The sequence below is a fragment of the Nerophis ophidion genome, linkage group LG20 (genome assembly GCF_033978795.1).
Source record: "Nerophis ophidion isolate RoL-2023_Sa linkage group LG20, RoL_Noph_v1.0, whole genome shotgun sequence".
Lineage (NCBI taxonomy): Eukaryota > Metazoa > Chordata > Actinopteri > Syngnathiformes > Syngnathidae > Nerophis > Nerophis ophidion.
In genome coordinates this window covers 16,520,431-16,540,348 of record NC_084630.1, presented here as the reverse complement: position 1 = coordinate 16,540,348, position 19,918 = coordinate 16,520,431, and the positions used below count along the sequence as shown (strand labels likewise).

At 44.1% G+C, this 19,918-nt stretch overlaps 1 protein-coding gene across 5 annotated transcripts in view; it reads right to left on the bottom strand.

Annotated features, from left to right (window-relative positions):
• cc2d1a (coiled-coil and C2 domain containing 1A) overlaps positions 1 to 19,918 on the bottom strand; it is a 58,127-nt gene that overhangs the window by 32,151 nt on the left and 6,058 nt on the right. For all 5 annotated transcript variants that reach the window (XR_009803108.1, XR_009803109.1, XR_009803110.1 and 2 more), the window contains 6 exons: positions 18,788 to 18,860; positions 18,571 to 18,654; positions 18,336 to 18,463; positions 7,339 to 7,411; positions 7,129 to 7,253; positions 2,148 to 2,226 (listed from right to left, as the gene is read on the bottom strand). Coding sequence is in view for 2 of the 5 variants with exons in the window: in XM_061880613.1 (XP_061736597.1) it covers positions 2,148 to 2,226; positions 7,129 to 7,253; positions 7,339 to 7,411; positions 18,336 to 18,463; positions 18,571 to 18,654; positions 18,788 to 18,860 (562 nt within the window). In the remaining 3 variants the exon portion in view is untranslated. The remainder of the gene's footprint in view (positions 1 to 2,147; positions 2,227 to 7,128; positions 7,254 to 7,338; positions 7,412 to 18,335; positions 18,464 to 18,570; positions 18,655 to 18,787; positions 18,861 to 19,918) is intronic.

Here is a 19,918-nt window from a genome sequence, read left to right as displayed (position 1 = left end):
CCAAAGGCGCCCCGTAAAAGAATAACAGAATCGAGAAAGAGCCATCAATCTGTCAATTCTTTCCGTGTCCGGGCCAGGTTAGGTTCCCCGTGATGAGTCAAATTAAGCCGTAAAACGCTGGGAAAGAAGATGATTAGAAAAATACTATCTAGACTGGGCTACTAAGGGGGCCTGGTCTGGAGTGGGAAAAAACCTTCATGCCATGCACACATAAACATGGAACATATAATCATGACAACTCGCAACAGGGGCGGGGGGCGTGGAGGTCGACTGCTGCTATAAAGCGCTGCCAGCCGTCCATCACCCCAAAGGGGAATCAAGCAGTGGTGAAGGCGTGGTGTGAGGGTGGGTGTGTGTTGTCCATGGTCTTGGGTGTGTTGATGTAGTGACCATAGGCCTGAGCCGTTCTGCATGCAAGCAAAAGTTTGACACCAGGTGTCGTTGAGGAGGAAGGAAGGTCAAATGCGTTCATCTTAAGGTGTCCTCGAGGGATGTTTTCAGAACAGCCTGCTATTGTTGTTGCAGTGTCAAGGCCATTCGAGGGAGTCAAATCGTAGATTAGGATTTTTGTTTTATGCGAGTAAACATTACAATGGCCTGTCTGTTCTATTCGTCCATGCTGGCTCTCATACCCAATTTTTCCCTTTCAACCAGCTTTTCTATGATGTGATCCATCTTGCGATTCAGTTCCAAAATTGCCCGAGTCTGTGATCCCACAGCCCGGCCCAAACCTTTCATTGCGACGGACAGTCTTTGGGCTCCTAGAGTGGCTGCCATCGTCTTAACGAATTTGACGATACACGAGAGCAATGCCCAGCCCAATCAGCAGGTGCCCCGCAATCACGGTTCCAAATAGGTAGATGTCTTCCACGTCTGAGAGGCACATGGTTCTCCATTTATCCCAGGAATCTCTCACATACCCCACAGCAATGGTTCCATCAGGGCAGCCAGGCTCCCCAGAACCTCTTTTGCTCGTCGAAAATATTTTGTCAATTGAGTCGAGAGTGTCCAAAGACATGCACCTGGGGATAGGTTGATTGGCAACACTAAATTGGCCCTAGTGTGTATGTGAGTGTGAATGTTGTCTGTCTATCTGTGTTGGCCTTGCGATGAGGTGGCGACTTGTCCAGGGTGTACCCCGCCTTTTGCCCGATTGTAGCTGAGATAGGCACCAGCGCCCCCTGCGACCACAAGGGGAATAAGCGGTAGAAAATGGATGGATGGATGGAGTCGAAAGTTCAGCTGATCATTTCCATTTTTGATGTTTAGATTTGGAGGACAGCGCAAAGAAAGAAGCTTCAAAAAAGCGTAGACAAGACAAAACAAAGAGAGCAAGCAGGGAGAAGAGGGGAGCGGAAAAAAATGCCACCGCCTTCACCAACAGGACAATGACCCCAAACACACGTCAAAAGTGGTAAAGGAATGGCTAAGTCAGGCAAGGATTAAGGTTTTAGAATCTCTTCCTCGTCCAATAATACCTGGGAGTTGCACTTTGCTGGTAAACGCCTGCAGAGAGAGACTCCAGGCATAAAGACAACCTGATTACACCCCGTTGTTGCAAGTCTCGAGTTGTATAATATATATATATATAAATATTTGCTATGAAGGTTTTTTTCACTCCAGACAGGGCCTTCTCAAAAGGAGCCCAGTCTGAGAAATACGTTTTTTTTTTTTTTTACTCATCCTCCCCCAGTGTTTACATTTTCCCAACATTTTACAGGGCACCATGAGTGGCATTCCATCAGCGTTCCATTTCTGTAACCCTGTACTTTGTCTTATCTTGAATGGGTTTGTGCTGAAAAAAAAAATGTTGTACTTGTGCAATGACAATAGATATAATTCCATTCAATGACATGTTATTATGAATCTACGGACAGTACATACATACTTACAGCATGTATAGAAAACATTGGTGGAGGTTTTTGGAGTTTGTTTTTTTACAGTTTTATAGGCAGAATAGCTTGAATCCCTATTTCCTACATTGTTAGTCCCCTCTTGCTAGCATTTACTTACGCGTTACAATGCAGAAAAAACAAGGAAGACATATGTGTTCTTATCTCACATAAGGATTGTGAATGATAGGGATTATTCCCCCAAAAAGTGCAGTTCCCTTTTAAGTAGCATGGCTGTGCTTACACTCAACACACCTTTGCCTCCTAGTTTGAGAGTTGTGGCGCCACCTGGGGTTGGAGACTTGGCCTTCTGGGCAGATGTGTGCACAGAGGTCTAAAGACAAATATTATTATTATGGTGATGATTATTATTATTGTTATTATTATTATTATTACCATAGACCAGGGGTGCCCACTTCTTTTTTAGCAGACGAGCTACTTTTCAAATGACCAAGTCAAGGTGATCTACCTCATCTTCGACCCAACTCCCTCCTTTGAGGCACACATTAAAAGCGTTACTAAAACGGCCTTCTTTCATCTCCGTAACATCGCTAAAATTCGCTCCATTCTGTCCACTAAAGACGCTGAGATCATTATCCATGCGTTTGTTACGTCTCGCCTCGACTACTGTAACGTATTATTTTCGGGTCTCCCCATGTCTAGCATTAAAAGATTACAGTTGGTACAAAATGCGGCTGCTAGACTTTTGACAAGAACAAGAAAGTTTGATCACATTACGCCTGTACTGGCTCACCTGCACTGGCTTCCTGTGCACTTAAGATGTGACTTTAAGGTTTTACTACTTACGTATAAAATACTACACGGTCTAGCTCCATCCTATCTTGCCGATTGTATTGCACCATATGTCCCGGCAAGAAATCTGCGTTCAAAGGACTCCGGCTTGTTAGTGATTCCCAAAGCCCAAAAAAAGTCTGCGGGCTATAGAGCGTTTTCCGTTCGGGCTCCAGTACTCTGGAATGCCCTCCCGGTAACAGTTCGAGATGCCACCTCAGTAGAAGCATTTAAGTCTCACCTTAAAACTCATTTGTATACTCTAGCCTTTAAATAGACTCCCTTTTTAGACCAGTTGATCTGCCGTTTCTTTTCTTTTTCTTCTATGTCCCACTCTCCCTTGTGGAGGGGGTCCGGTCCGATCCGGTGGCCATGTACTGCTTGCCTGTGTATCGGCTGGGGACATCTCTGCGATGCTGATCCGCCTCCGCTTGGGATGGTTTCCTTCTGGCTCCGCTGTGAACGGGACTCTCGCTGCTGTGTTGGATCCGCTTTGGACTGGACTCTCGCGACTGTGTTGGATCCATTGTGGATTGAACTTTCACAGTATCATGTTAGACCCGCTTGACATCCATTGCTTTCCTCCTCTCTAAGGTTCTCATAGTCATCATTGTCACCGACGTCCCACTGGGTCATTATTGTCACCGATGTCCCACTGGGTGTGAGTTTTCCTTGCCCTTATGTGGGCCTACCGAGGATGTCGTGGTGGTTTGTGCAGCCCTTTGAGACACTAGTGATTTAGGGCTATATAAGTAAACATTGATTGATTGATTGATTGATTGATCTTCATATATACAGTACAGGCCAAAAGTTTGGGCACACTTTCTCTCATTCAATAGGTTTTCTTTATTTTCATGACTATTTGCTGTAGATTGTCATCGAAGGCATCAAAACTATGAATGAACAAGTCGAGTAATGCACGGGCAGCACGGTGAAATAGGGGTTAGTGCATGTGCCTCAAAATACGAAGGTCCTGAGTAGTCCTGAGTTCAATCCCAGGCTCGATATCTTTCTGTGTGGAGTTTGCATGTCCTCCCCGTGAATGCAAGGGTTCCCTCCGGGTACTCCGACTTCCTCCCACCTCCAAAGAGATGCACCTGGGGATAGGTCGATTGGCAACACTAAATTGGCCCTAGGGTGTGAATGTGAGTGTGAATGTTGTTCAACTATCTGTGTTGGCCCTGCGATGAGGTGGCGACTTGTCCAGGGTGTACCCCGCCTTCCGCCTGAATGCAGCTGAGATAGGCTCCAGCACCCCCCACAACCCCAAAAAGGACAAGCGGTAGAAAATGGATGGATGGATGGATGGAGTTATGTACTTAACAAAAAAAGGTGAAATAACTGAAAACCTGTTTATTATTCTAGTTTCTTCAAAATAGCCACCCTTTGCTCTGATTACTGTTTTGCACATTCTTGGCATTCTCTCGATGACCTCCAAAGGTAGTCACCTGAGAGGGTTTTCACTTATCAGGTGTTATATTTTTGATGCTTTCAGTGACAATCTAAAATGTAAATAGTCATGAAAATAAAGAAAACAAATTGAAATTAGAAGGTGTGTCCTGCACTGTACAAATAATGTATATTGAATTATGAAACTGATTTTTTTAGTTTAAATAAAAATACAAGCATGTACCGCATAAAGATTCCCTCCTTTGATGAAGACAAGAATATAGGTTGATGTATTACCTGATTCTGATAACTTGTATTGATTGCAATCAGACAATATTCACAGCAGTGCTGATAACTTCCACCATTTTTTTATTTACTTCCACCCCTTTTCCACTGCATTGGTTTCAGAGCTGGTTTGAAGTAGGATTTCAAAGCTTTCGTTTCCCATTGCTGCAGCATCAAAAGTTTCCGCCCACTTCTGATTGCGGACGCAAAAACACGGACAGGAGAGGAGTTCAGGGAATCCACACAAAACAACTTCCCAATGGCTTCGAAGCAATTCTGGACCACCATTCGCCGCCTCATAGGGAGGAAGCAGTCCACTGTCAACACTGTATACAGTGGGGATGGTGTTCTGCTGACCTTGAATTGGGATGTTATGGATTTGTGGAGGGAATACTTCGAAGACCTCCTCAATTCCACCTAAAAATCTTCCTATGAGGAATCAGAGCCAGCGCAATCTGAATTGACTATTTTGGGGGATAAGGTTCTCCTTTGTGGCAGGGCCCCAGGGATGGAGATAAGACTCTAGAACATTGCGTGGATATCGGGGGCGGTGCCTCTGGTATTGGCAGACTGGGGTGGTGGTGCCTCTCTTTAAGAAGGGGAAAAGGAGGGTGTGTTCCAACTATCGTGGGATTACACTCCTCAGCCTTTTAGTAAATGTCTATCCAGGTGTATTGGTGAGGAGGCTAAGCAAAATAGTCGAATCTTGGATTCAGGAGGTGCAGTGTGGTTGTGGAACTATGGACAAGCTCTATATTCTCGGCAGAATCCTTGAGGGTGCATGGGAGTTTGCCCAACCAGTCTACATCTGCTCTGTGGACTTGGAGAAGGCATGCGACAGTGTCCCTCGAGAGGTCCCTTGGGGAGTGCAAACAAAGTTTGGGGTATCAGACTGCCGGAAGGTGGCAGTCCATTCCCTGTATGATCGGTGTCAGACCTTGGCTCAAATTGCCGGCAGTAAGACAAACCCGTTTTCAGTGAGGGTGGACACCACCAGGGCTGCAATTTGTCTTTGGTTCTGTTTATAAATTTTATGGACAGAATTTCTAAGTGCAGTCAAGGCGTTGAGGGGATCTGGTTTGGTGGCTGTAGGATTAGGCCTCTGCTTTCTGCAGATGATGTGGTCCTGATGGCTTCACCTGGCCGAGTGTGAAGCCACTAGGATGAGAATCAGCACCTCTGTGTCCGAGTCCATGGTTCTTGCCTGGAAAAGGTCGGGGGTAGCCATCTCTGGGTTGGGGAGTAGATCTTGCCCCAAGTGGAGGAGTTCATGCAACTCTGAGTCTTGTTCACGAGTGAGTGAAGAGTGGATTATGAGATCGACAGGCGGACCGGGGCGGCGTCAGTAAGTAATGTGGACCCTGTATGGATCTGTCGTGGTAAAGAAGGAGCTGAGCAAGAAGGCAAATGTCTCAATTTACCGGTAGATGTACGTTCCCATCCTCACCTTTGGTCATGAGCTTTGGGTTATGACACAAAGGACAAGAGCACGGGTGCAAGCGGACGAAATGAGCTTCCTCAGTCGGGTGGTGGGGCTTTCCCTTAGAGAGAGTGAGAAGCTCTGTCATTCGAGAGTGGCTTTACTCAGAGTAAAGCCGCTGCTCCTCCACATCGAAAGGAGCCAGATGAGGTGGTTCGAGCAGCCGGACAGAATGCCCCCCCGAACATCTCCCTGGGGAGGTGTTTAGTGCACGTCCGACCAGCAGGAGGCCACGAGAAAGACCCAGGAAACGTTGGGGGGGTCTATGTTTGCCAGCTGGCCTGGAAACGCCTCAGGATCCCCTGGGAGGAGCTGGATGAAGTGGGTGGGGAGAAGGAAGTTTGGGCTTCTCTGCTTAGGCTGCTGCCTCCTTGATCCGTCATCAGATAAGCGGACGACGATGGATGTGATGGAAAGAACTGTGCAGTCGGTCTTTAAGATTTTGACAGCAGGTACGGCGCAAGAGTGTATCTCGCTTTCCTGCCGGTCACAGCAGCCACTCATCTTGCAACATCCTTGGACACTGGTAATGTCAATCAAGTGACAAAAGTGACATGATAGTGAAGATTGAGGATCGCTAATTTTTAGATTCATTTTTTTTGGCTGGTGCTCGACCGACACACCCTCTATATTTGACCGGTAGTTCGCCATCGACCTAATAGGCACCCCTCCCGTAGCCATATTAGGATCACAATAGAAACTGGTTGCAATGATAACTCTAAGAATAAAAAATCTAAAAAAAATTAGGGCTGTCAAAATTTTAATTTTATAACTCATGCGATTTATCACAAAACATGATTGTACTAATCATGTATAAATGCAGAATAATCCAACCTTTTAGGCGCACAAGCTCCTTTACCATGTGTGTGGTTTTTTTCGGTTGGTAATGAGGTCAATGTATATGTCACTGCATGAGTGAGATGAGTGAGGAGACTGTTGTGCTCACTGATTAATAATTTTACATCAAAATAAACTCAGACAAAAAACTTAAGACAAAACGGTTTTGACCAAATAAATAACATACATTTAAGTAAAACATTTAAAAAAAAGGATGTATAATATTTTCACTATAAAATTAAGGTTAATATAAAGTTAGTGTACTGTATATGATGCAAGCAGGCAATTTACTGTGACTAATCACAACGCAAAAGTGTGATTAATGTGATTCAAACATGCAACCGATTGACAGAACTAATAATAATACACATCAATCCATCATAATAAATGAGTGTGGTAAGGGAGACTGATTGATCAATAACATTCAAACATGTTTTCAAAAAAACATCTTACCTTGGCAGACTCTCTGGGATTGTTCTCTTCTACATCTGGATCCTCATTAGCTATCTTCACTGCGGTTTCCAGCACACCCAAAAAGTTCTGTTGCTCTCTCTCCGAGCCCTGCAATGGAGGGCAGCCTAAAAGAACAACATAAATCATCCACACAGTATCATTGGTATCTAATCACAAAACTATGAAAAATGTATGCAATCACAAATGTACCTGGCGGTACAGGTAGATCAGACAAGCTGACAGGTCGCCCAGCCTTGTGCGCTTTTATGGAATCCTGGTATTGCTAGTGAAAGAAAAGCTGATAAGTGGCACTACCATATATTCTGCATATGTATACAGTAGTGGTCAAAAGTTTACATACACTTGTAAAGAACATAATGTCATAACTGTCTTGAGTTTCCAATAATTTCTGCAACTCTTATTTTTTTGTGATAGAGTGATTGGAGCACATACTTGTTGGTCCCAAAAAACATTCATGAAGTTAGGTTCTTCTATGAACTTATTAAGAGTCTACTGAAAATGTGAACAAATCTGAGGGGTCAAAAGTATACATACAGCAATGTTAATATTTGGTTACGTCTCTTGGCAAGTTTCACTGCAATAAGGCGCTTTTGGTAGCCATCTACAAGCTTTTGGTTGATTTTTTGACAACTCTTCTTGACAAAATTGGTACAGTTCAGCTAAATTTTTTTGTTTTCTGACATAAACTTGTTTCTTCAGCATTGTCCACACGTTTAAGTCAGGATTTTGGAAAGGCCGTTCTAAAACCTTAATTCGAGACTGATGTTTTTGATGTGTGTTTGGGGTCACTGTCCGGTTGGAACACCCAACTGCGCCCAAGACCCAAACTCCGGGGCTGATGATTTTAGGTTGTCCTGAAGAATTTGGAGGTAATCCTCCTTTTTCAGTGTCCCATTTACTTCCTGTGAAGCACCAGTTCCGTTGGCAGCAAAACAGGACCAGAGCATAATACTACCACCACCATGCTTGACGGTAGGTTTAGTGTTCCTGGGATTAGGGGCCTCACCTTTTCTCCTCCAAACATATTACTGGGTAATGTGGCCAAACAGCTACATTTTTGATTCATCTGACATCACATGGACAAAGATAAGACCTTCTGGAGGAAAGTTCTGTGGTCAGATGAAACAAAAATTGAGCTGTTTGGCAACAATATATATGTATTTTTACAAACCCTGTTTCCATATGAGTTGGAAAATTGTGTAAAATTGTGTTAGATGTAAATATAAACGGAACACAATGATTTGCAAATCCTTTTCAACCAATATTCAATTGAATGCACTACAAAGACAAGATATTTGATGTTCCAACTCACAAACTTTTTTTTTTTTGCAAATAATAATGAACCTAGAATTTCATGGCTGCAACACGTGCCAAAGTAGTTGGGATAGGGCATGTTCACCACTGTGTTACATCACCTTTTCTTTTAACAACACTCAATAAACGTTTGGGAACTGAGGAAACTAATTGTTGAAGCTTTGAAAGTGGAGTTCTTTCCCATTCCTGTCTTATATAGAGCTTCAGTCGTTCAACATTCGGGGTTCTCCGCTGTCGTATTTTACGCTTCACAATGCGCCACACATTTTCGATGGGAGACAGGTCTGGACTGCAGGCGGGCCAGGAAAGTACCCGCACTTTTTTTTTACGAAGCCACGCTGTTGTAACACGTGCTGAATGTGGCTTGGCATTGTCTTGCTAAGACGGCGCTTAGATCCAATCCAATCCACTTTATTATACAGCACATTATGGAAGCATATGTTGCTCCAAAACCTGTATGTACCTTTCAGCATTAACGGTGCCTTCACAGATGTGTAAGTTACCCATGCCTTGGGCCCTAATGCACCCCCACTGCGCCACTGGGACGGCGTGGCACAGTGGGAGAGTGGCCGTGCGCAACCCGAGGGTCCCTGGTTCAATCCCCAACTAGTACCAACCTTGTCACGTCCGTTGTGTCCTGAGCAAGACACTTCACCCTTGCTCCTGATGGGTGCTGCTTAGCGCCTTGCATGGCAGCTCCCTCCATCAGTGTGTGAATGTGTGTGTGAATGGGTAAATGTGGAAGTAGTGTCAAAGCGCTTTGAGTACTTTGAAGGTAGAAAAGCGCTATACAAGTACAACCCATATACAACCCATATATAGATGCTGGCTTTTGAACTTTGCGTTGATAACAGTCTGGATGGTTCGCTATCCCCTTTGGCACAATGTTGAATATTTCCAAAAATAATTTGAAATGAGGACTTGTCAAACATCTTTTCCACTTTGCATCAGTCCATCTTAGATGATCTCGGGCCTAGAGAAGCCGGCGGCGTTTCTGGATGTTGTTGATAAATGGCTTTTGCTTTGCATAGTAGAGCTTTAAAATGGAACATTATCACCAAACCTAAGCAAGTGTCTATGTATACCTTGATGTTGCAGAAAAAAGACCATGTATTTTTTTAACCGATTTCTTAACTCTAAATGGGTGGATTTTGGCAAATTAAACGCCTTTCTGTTTATCGGACTTTTAGCGATGACGTCAGAACGTGACGCACCGAGGTAATACACCCGCCATTTTCATTTTCACATTACAAACACCGGGTCTCAGCTCTGTTATTTTCTGTTTTTTCGACAATTTTTTGGAACCTTGGAGACATCATGCCTCGTCGGTGTGTTGTCGGAGGGTGTAACAACACTAACAGGGAGGGATTCAAGTTGCACCACATGCAAGAAATCTGCCGCCAGACCCCCATTGAATTTGCCAGAGTGTCCGCACATTTTACCGGCGATGCTAAGACAGACATGGCACAGAGATGTATGGATAACCTGCAGATGCATTTGCAACGATTAAGTCAACGAAATCACAAAGGTGAGTTTTGTTGATGTTGTTGACTTATGTGCTAATCAGAGATATTTAGTCGCAGCATGACTGCCAGCTAATCGATGCTAACATGCTATGCTAATCGATGCTAACATGCTATTTACGCTAGCTGTATGTACATTTGAAACTAGATACCCACATTTAATGTGAAACAAACACTTACCAATCGACGGATTTAAGTTGCTCCAGTGTCACAAGATGCGAAAGTCCTGATCGTTTGGTCTGCACATTTTACCGGCGATGTTAATAAGGCAGCCATGCTATGAGCCACTTCATTAGGTACACCCATGCTATGGCCGAATAGCGTCAATAGCTATTCGTTCAATAGCTTCAATTTCTTCTTCAATTTCGTTTTCGCTATCTGCCTCCATACTCCGACCATCTGTTTCAATACATGCGTAATCTGTTGAATCGCTTAAGCCGCTGAAATCCAAGTCTGAATCCGAGCTAATGTCGCTATATCTTGCTGTGGTAACCGCCATGTTGTTTGTACTGGCAGCCCTGTATGACGTCACAGGAAAATGGACGGTCGCATCGCAAATAGCGAAAATCAAGACCTTTAAAGCTTTTTTTAGGGATATTCCAGGAGGTGTAAAATTTTGAAAAAAACTTCAAAAAATAAAACAAGCCACTGGGAACGGATTTTTATTGTTTTTAACCCTTTTGAAATTGTGATAATGTTCCCTTTAAAGGCCTACTGAAACCCAGTACTACCGACCTCGCAGTCTGATAGTTTATATATCAATGATCAAATCTTAACATTGCAACACATGCCAATACCGCCGGTTTAGTTCACTAAATTGCAATTTTAAATTTCCTGCGATGTATCCTGTTGAAAATGTCGCGGAATGATGACGCGTGCGCGTGACGTCTCGGGTTGTAGCGGACATTTTTTTCCAGCCTGATCCAAGCTATAAGTAGTCTGCTTTAATCGCATAATTACTCAGCATTCTGGACATCTGTGTTGCTGAATCTTTTGCAATTTGTTCAATTAATAATGGAGAACTCAAAGTAGAACGATGGAGGTGGGAAGCGGTGCACTGCAGCTGCATTTAGCATCACAAACACAGCCGGTGTTTCCTTGTTTAAAATTCCCGAAGGTGAAGCTTTACTATGGAACAGAGCGGTCAAGCGAACATGGATCCCGACCACATGTCAATCGGCAGGCTTCGGTGAGAACATTTTGGTAATAAGTCGGCTCTTACCGTAGACATCAGCGGAGCTTGCGTCCTGCTGCAGCTGTGTGGCTTCCCTCAGAGACACTGGCGGTCACCACACCCGTGGCCACACCCCTCCAACTTTCAGGTACTATATAATCTCACTGAAACACTAGTAACACAATAGGCAGATAAGGGATTTTCCAGAATTATCCTCGTAAATGTGTTTAACAACATCTGAATCGCTCTCACTGCCCTCACCTTTTTTTTTTTTTTACTTTTTTTTCTTTTCTAGTTCATCACTCTCATTATCCTCATCCACAAATCTTTCATCCTCGCTCAAATTAAAGGAGTAATTGTTGCTTTCTCGGTCCGAATCGCTCCAGCTGCTGGTGGCTATGATTGTAAACAATGTGAGGATGTGAGGAGCCCTACAACTCGTGATGTCATGCGCACATCGTCTGCTACTTTCGGTACAGGCAAGGCTTTTTTATTTGTGACCAAAAGTTGCAAACTTTATCGTTGATGTTCTCTACTAAATCCTTTCAGCAAAAATATGGCAATATCGCGAAATTATCAAGTATGACACATAGAATGGACCTGCTATCCCCGTTTCAATAAGAAAATCTAATTTCAGTAGGCCTTTAACTTGCACTTACAGATGTAGCGACCAACTGTATTTAGTGACAGTGGTTTTCTGAAGTGTTCCTGAGCCCATTTGGTGATATCCTTTTGAAATTGATGTCGGTTTTTGATACAGTGCTGTCTGAGGAATCGAAGGTCAAGGTCATTCAATGTTGGTTTCCGGCCATGCCGCTTACGTGGAGTGATTCCTCCCGATTCTCTGAACCTTTTGATGATATTATGGACCGTAGATGTTGAAATCCCTAAATTTCTTGCAATTGCACTTTAAGAAACATTGTTCTTAAACTGTTTGACTATTTGCTCACGCAGTTGTGGACAAAGCGGTTTACCTCGACCCATCCTTTCTTGTGTAAGACTGAGCATTTTTGGGAAGCTGTTTTTATACCCAATCATGGCACCCACCTGTTCTCAATTAGCCTGCACACCTGTGGGATGTTCCAAATAAGTGTTTGATGAGCATTCCTCAACTTTATCAGTATTTATTGCCACATTTCCAAACTTCTTTGTCACATGTTGCTGGCACCAAATTCTAAAGTTAATGATTATTTGCAAAAAAAAAAAATGTTTATCAGTTTGATCAAATATGTCGTCTTTGTAGCATATTCAACTGAATATGGGTTGAAAATGATTTGCAAATCATTGTATTCCGTTTATATTTACATCTAACACAATTTCCAACTTATATGGAATTTGGGTTTGTATTAGGGATGTTCCGATCAGAATTTTATGCTCCAGATTCCGTTACATACAATCCATGAGTGAAACCGGCCAATACCAATCACGTGTATTAATAGGAGGTGGGGAAAACGATCGATTCTCCGATGCATCCCGATTAGAAGGTGGACAAATCATGAATCGGCTGGCAGATGTCCCAAAATTGACTATTTAAATAGAGACTCTTAAAAAAAATACATACAGTTCTAAAATGACGCTTTAAGAATCCTAATCCAAACATTTGTTCTAGGTTTGGTTCTAATTGACCCTGGAAGAACCATTAGCTACCAGTATTTTAAAGTTATGTGTTAGCTGGGTTAGCAGAGATACATACAGAGGGAGAAGGAGAAAACAAGCAATGCTAGCCGCGGTCCTAAGCTATCTTGAAATTGAAGTAGTGAAACAAGAAAATAATAAATGCTGTGTACATTTCAACAGAATGCTAATAGGAACCACATTACAGCAAAGAATAACCAGGTAATTAGATGAAATTACCAAGTAGATTACATCAGGGGATATCATAATATCGCCGCCACTAGTGGGCAACACTTTTAGCCATTGATATGAATGAGTAAATGACACGCATCTTTGTTTACGGTGAGTGGGGAAAAAGTGTCTGAACATTCTGTGGTTTTAGAAGGCACAACAACACTTAAATCAAGGACGCCTGCTTGCCAAATACGGACGTTTATTTTATCATATAGCAGACAGCTACAGTTCTCACGTAGCTTGTCTTTCACACACACACACACACACACACACACACACACACACACACACACACACACACACACACACACACACACACACACACACACACGCTGTGCGAACTAACATTCAAAAACCAAAAATTACGCAATATAAAGTTAAAGTACCAATAATTGTCACACACACACACTAGGTGTGGTGAAATTATTCTCTGCATTTGACCCATCACCCTTGATCACCCCCTGGGAGGTGAGGGGAGCAGTGGGCAGCAGCGGTGCCGCGCCCGGGAATCATTTATGGTGATTTAACCCCCAATTCCAACCCTTAATGCTGAGTGCCCAGCAGGGAGATAATGGGTCCCATATTTTTATAGTGTTTGGTATGACTCAGCCGGGGTTTGAACTCACGACCTACCGATCTTAGGGCGACCAGTCTACCCACTAGGCCACTGAGTAGTTATGAAGAATACGTCAGTAGCCATGTTATTAAAAATGTAATATATTTGGAAAATATAAGAATCCATCCATCCATCCATTTTCCACCGTTTGTCCCGTTCGAGGTCGTGGGGTGCTGGAGCCTATCTCAGCTGCATTTGGGTGGAAGGCGGCGTACACTCTGGACAAGTCGCCACCTCATCGCATGGCCAACACAGATAGACAGACAAGATTCACACTCACATTCACAACTTAGGGCCAATTTAAGGTTGCCAATCAACATATCCCCAGGTGCATGTCTTTGGAGGTGGGAGGAAGCCAGAGTACCTGGAGGGAACTTGCGCAGTCACGGGGAGAACATGCAAACTTCACACAGAAAGATTGAACCCAGGACCTTCGTATTGTGAGGCACAGAATCATGTACAATATATTAACAATACAATACAATAATAATATAGAATATAATAATGGATATTAAATAATCGATTTACAACCAAATCGTAACCCCTAAAACGTAATCGTAGTCGAATTATAAGGTGCCCTAATATTCCCACTTCTCTGTATTAACTATACATTTTTCCATTCACTTTTTGTGAGCCCGACAGTTTAATAGTATCAACACAATATTTAAACAAGCTGCTTTTTCTTATTTATTCCCTGCAAATGTTTAAGCAAATCAAAGTCAATTGTGCAAAGTAAATAACTAAACAAAAGCAAACATTACTCAATGTTACTTATTCAAATCCTTTGGATTTTGCCCCCAAACTCCTCCTGTGTCCAGGAAATTATTCCCTGAGTTTGTCTTGAGAAGTTTTTAGTTATCCAGGTCATTGTATTTTCAGGGAATTCAATCTTTGTTTTAGAAGATGTTTCACCCTGAGTTTGTAAACGTTAAATGAAACAGCAACAAATAATTGAGAAAATATAAATATATATTTAGTTACTCTTGTGCTGATCGAATACTCACACCACCTCTGATATCGACCCCATCAATGTACTGTATGGATCGATCCGCCTTCCTTTAGAGTATATCAACCGTTGTTGCTGTATTATTATTTCTCGAGACTCTTATTAATCTACTTTTTAATTTATTGTTAACAATTGTGTCACGGCCTGGTCTTATTATGCGTTTGTGAGTGCTCTCCTGTGTTTAGTGGTTTAGTTCCTGTGCAGTGCTTTTATTTTGGCGGCACTTACGTTTTTTTTGGTGTTTTCCTGTGGCCGCTTCACATCTGTCCCGGAGCACTTCCACGCACCTGTTTTTACGACAATTTTAAGTTCAGCCGTCTGCTACATTCGTTGTTGGTACTTTGCTTGTGTGATTATCATTTATGGACAGATGCTCTATCTGTTGTGGACGCTGTCTCAGCTCCACATTATTTGTAGGTTTTGCTGTTCCAGCATTCGGTGTGTTTTGTGCATAGTCTTCCCTATGCTTCGGTGCCTTACTAGTGGCACTCATCTTTGTTTGTTTGAGCTACATTAAATACTTGAACTTGCATGCTGCCTCCTCGGTCTTCTACATCTTGGGAACACGGCAGTAATCGCCGTCATGCGACCCGAGCACCACAGAAAGTACCAACCACTACATACAGATGTTCACGCAGTCACTGACGGGGACTACGAAATGTTTTTTTGGGGCTGAAAAAGAGGCATAGGCTCAATTGTAGCGACCTGAAGTACTAAAGACACTGATGTGGGGGCCAGATGACGGTCTGTTCTCTGTAGACTCTTTTTGGCCAAGTGCCGAGCCTGCGAGTCGCCGACAAAGGCGGAAGTGTTATGTTTGACTAAAGGGGAGGTGACGGCAAACGAACACCAGGTGGCAGTATGTCCAAAGATTTATTATATATAGTAAATGTATACATAAATCTGTAGTACTACTACTACTAATAATAATACTACTAATACTGCTAATGAATAAACCAAGGAAATGAAGTCTGACCAAAACTCAAGTGTGTATGGTGTAAGGCTATGTGTGTAGATTAGCTGAAGGATGTCTTACCAAAATGTTGACGAGAGCGAAGTAACGCGGAAGTCCGTGGGAAAACGTGTTCAAGCGGGAGGTCGAGAATCCAAAAGGCAGTCCGGGAGGCAAGGGGAACAAGAGGGTATCCAGGAGAAACATGGGAAGAGTCAGGTACAGATGGCTATAATCCGGCGAGTGATGGCAGGTTGTCCAGGTCTATAAAGGCAGCTCCGTCATTGCCATCAGGTGTGAAGTTTGCAGGTGACTGATTGCAGCTGGCGGCTGCTGCAGGGCGGAGACGCGCACACCTCATTCCTGGATATGTGCGCCCGTGGGCATGTCCCGAGTGGCGCTGGCAGGGGTCTGAACCGTAACAGTACCCCCCTTCTTATGGACAGCTTCCAGATGTCCCACAGTTCGAAACACCAAGAGCACAGGAACAAAAGTCAAGGGAGGGCGGAGGGGCGAACTGGTGGTGGGTCGCCAGCCCAAGTGTCCCCGAATCCACCGGGGACGAGTCTGGTGGCGACGGCGAGTAGAATGCCGCTGACGCCGGCAACCAAGGAACGGCCACCATCTTGGAAGTCGGGGAGGCGGACGCGAGTGGCGCCATGGTGCGTCTCGCCAGAAACGAGGAGGTGACGTCTGAAGCGTAGAGGCATAGGAAGACGGCGGCGTGGAGGCAGCGGACGTCATCTGCGGCATGGAAGCAGCGGACGTCATCAAAGCCAAAGACGAGGAGGGCAACTGAGGAGCTGGCCAAGGTGCTGAAGTCGGCGCTGCAGGCCGAGGGGCAGAGGTTGAGGCCAGCCTGGGAGCTGGTGGAGACACAGGGGCCAGCCAGGGAGCTGGTGGAAACGAGGGGTTCAGCCTGGGGGCTGGCACCAGTTCGGAGTCTAGCTCGGGGACTGCCGCTAGCTCGGATGCTAGCTCGGGGACTGCCGCTAGCTCGGGGACTGCCGCTAGCTCAGGGGCTAACTGTGGGGCTGGTGCTAGCTCGGGGGCTAGCTCGGGGACAGACGCTAGCTCAGAGGCTAGCTGTGGGGCTGGTGGTAGTTCGGGCGCTAGCCTGGGGACTGATGCCAGCTCAGAGGCTAGTCTGGGGACTGGAGCTAGCTCGGTCGCTTGCCAGGGAACTGGTGCTAGGTCGGAAGCTAGCCAGGGAACTTGGTGGCTGTGGCTGAGAAAAGCGGAAGACAGGTGGAATTAGTTTGGCAGGGGGTAGCCGGTCTGGGTGCCGCTGCGCCGCCACACCAGCAGAGCCACCAGTACTATCCCCCCCCTCCAAAATCGGATGCCAGACGCTTCCAGCAGACTGAAGAACATTCTCTAAGGGTGGGAAGAGGGTGTCCAGGCGACGAGAAAATTCCTCTTTGCTAATATTGCTACTGAACATCCCCTTCCAAGACATGTTGACGGGACAAGACAAATCCTCCCGTGTGGAGCAAAAAAAAAAGAAAAAGACAGTGAATGGGAGAAGAGCAGTGAATGGGAGAAGAGGAGGAGAAAGAAAAAAAATTCTGAGGGGGCTGAACGAAAGTCACATGAGCAGGGCTATGGTACTCGACCGTCAGTTCCCTAATCAATTGGCCGGATTATACTGTTATGTTTGACTAAAGGGGAGGTGACAGCAAACGAACACCAGGTGGCAGTATGTCCAAAGATTTATTATATATAGTAAATATATACATAAATCTGTAGTACTAATAATAATAATAATACTAATACTGCTAATGAATAAACCAAGGAAATGAAGTCTGACCAAAACTCAAGTGTGTATGGTGTAAGGCTATGTGTGTAGATTAGCTGAAGGATGTCTTACCAAAATGTTGACAAGAGCGAAGTAACGCGGAAGTCTGTGGGAAAACGTGTTCAAGCGGGAGGTCGAGAATCCAAAAGGCAGTCCGGGAGGCAAGGGGAACAACAGGGTATCCAGGAGAAACACGGGAAGAGTCAGGTACAGATGGCTATAATCCGGCGAGTGATGGCAGGTTGTCCAGGTCTATAAAGGCAGCTCCGTCATTACCATCAGGTGTGAAGTTTGCAGGTGACTGATTGCAGCTGGCGGCTGCTGCAGGGCGGAGACGCGCGCACCTCATTCCTGGATGTGTGCGCCCGTGGGCGTGTCCCGAGTGGCGCACAGATGGACGAGCGGCGCTGGCAGGGGTCTGAACCGTAACAGGAAGTTGGCGTTGTCGTGACACGCAGCCCACGTCAAGGTCTATGGGTGAATATGGCATCCCAAACGGTAATTTTTCTGAACTTTTCACGTTCTTGGCAGAATTCCAGTGCTGTCCAGGCATATCAGGGCTGCCAAAACAGAGTTTCCGGCACCTCAAGTACACAAAGAGGTACACGTACGGAAGCGCTAATATATATACTGTATATACACACACAAGCGCACACACACACACACACACACACGCGCACACACACAAGCGCACGCGCGCACACACACACACACACACACACACATATATACACTATTTATGGAGTAATATAGAGTTGATGAAGTGCGAATTTCACTGAAAATCATTTTGAAGCATTAATTCAAGTGGTCTGCGATGAGGTGGCGACTTGTCTAGGGTGTACCCCGCTTTCCGCCCGATTGTAGCTGGGATAGGCACCAGCGCCCCCCGGGACCCCAAAGGGAATAAGCGGTAGAAAATGGATGGATGGAATCCAAGTGGTTTGACAAGAACTACCTTTACGATGCGCTGATGCATGCGAGCTTTACGGTCTTCTCCTTTGCTTTTAGCGCTCTCAGCTGCTGATTTGTATACGTCCAACCTCTGCTGCAAGGCTTCTCCGACACTGCTTGGAGCCTGGAGATCTGTGCGAGGCACGCACGCACAAATGCACACAAACACACACACGCGAGCTTAAAAAAAGGTTCCCAACAAAAAGCTAAGCAGTCAGGAAAACAAAAAAGGTGAGTACCAGCTGATGGCAACTGTGTGGGTGCAGGAACAGCAGGAGGTGCTGCTTTAAAGGAAGGAGGTACATTCTCTTCTATTCCAGACCCTGCAAAAGAATAGGCAACGATACAGACCTAAAAATGACTGAAAGTTGCAATAAAAGATCAATATATGGATAGTATGAATATGAATATTTAAGTTGACAAACTGGACATATAAAAAGATAAAGTCACACTAACCAGGTGGTGCAGGGAGCAAGCTGAGGTCTACTGGCTCATCTTTGTCTATGGCCTCCAGCAAGGAATCCAGCTTCTGCAAATAACACACAGTAAACTTCCGTTTATTGATTGTAATTGGTTTCAACCTAAGTGTGAATTAATTAATAATTATACATTTTAATGATTTAAGCATAGGTAGAACATAAAACCTTGTTTATAATATGTGTTAAACATGATGAGAGCCCCTTTACATTCCTTTAATCCGAACAAAGAGAACACAGTCCACCAAGTCAAATTCCCTTTTGTCCTTAAATAAAATCGTTGACATAGGAGACAACTTATCTTTTATTAGTAAATAAACAAACAAAGGTTCCTAATATAGCTGCTGACATATGCAGTAATATATTGTCATTTTCCATTCTATTATTTTGTCAAAATTATTAAGGTGGTAGAAAATTAATTATTAATCTACTTGTTCATTTACTGTTAATATCTGCTTACTTTCTCTTTTAGTATATCTACACTTCTGTTAAAACGTAATAATCACTTATTCTTCTGTTGTTAGGATACTTTTACATTAGTTTTGGATGATACCACAAATTTGGGTATTGATGCAATACCAAGTAGTTACTGAATCAAACAATGGTCATAATGTAAGTTCGCATGTGTCCTGGAATGTATTTTGTGAGTTTATAAAAATAATATAAATTTAAAAAAAATGAAAAAAGATTTTGTGATGCTAAAAAATATGGATGCAATCATAGTGGTATCGACAAGATACGCTCCTGTACTTGGTATCATTACATTGAATGTCAGGTGTAGATCCACTCATGGCGTTAGTGAGCTACTGTATCCTCCTACGGTGTGTAGTGAAGCATGTTTTGCTATTCCTCGTATTGCAGGGATGATACTTGTAAGAAACCTACTTCATTTGTTTATCAGGATTAGTGATTTAGAAGTAGCTAAAACACTGCAGACTGCTAGCTAACCAGCCTTGTCTTAAAGCACCTCTTCCTGAGAGTGTCTCAGTGTTGTAGCTTCACCTTAATCGTTAGTTTTCAAGCCAAAATGTGTCCATTCTCCCTTTTCTGTCTACACACATTGTCTGCTTGTAAATACTCTGTGATTGTGCGCTGCAGAACATGCTCTTCT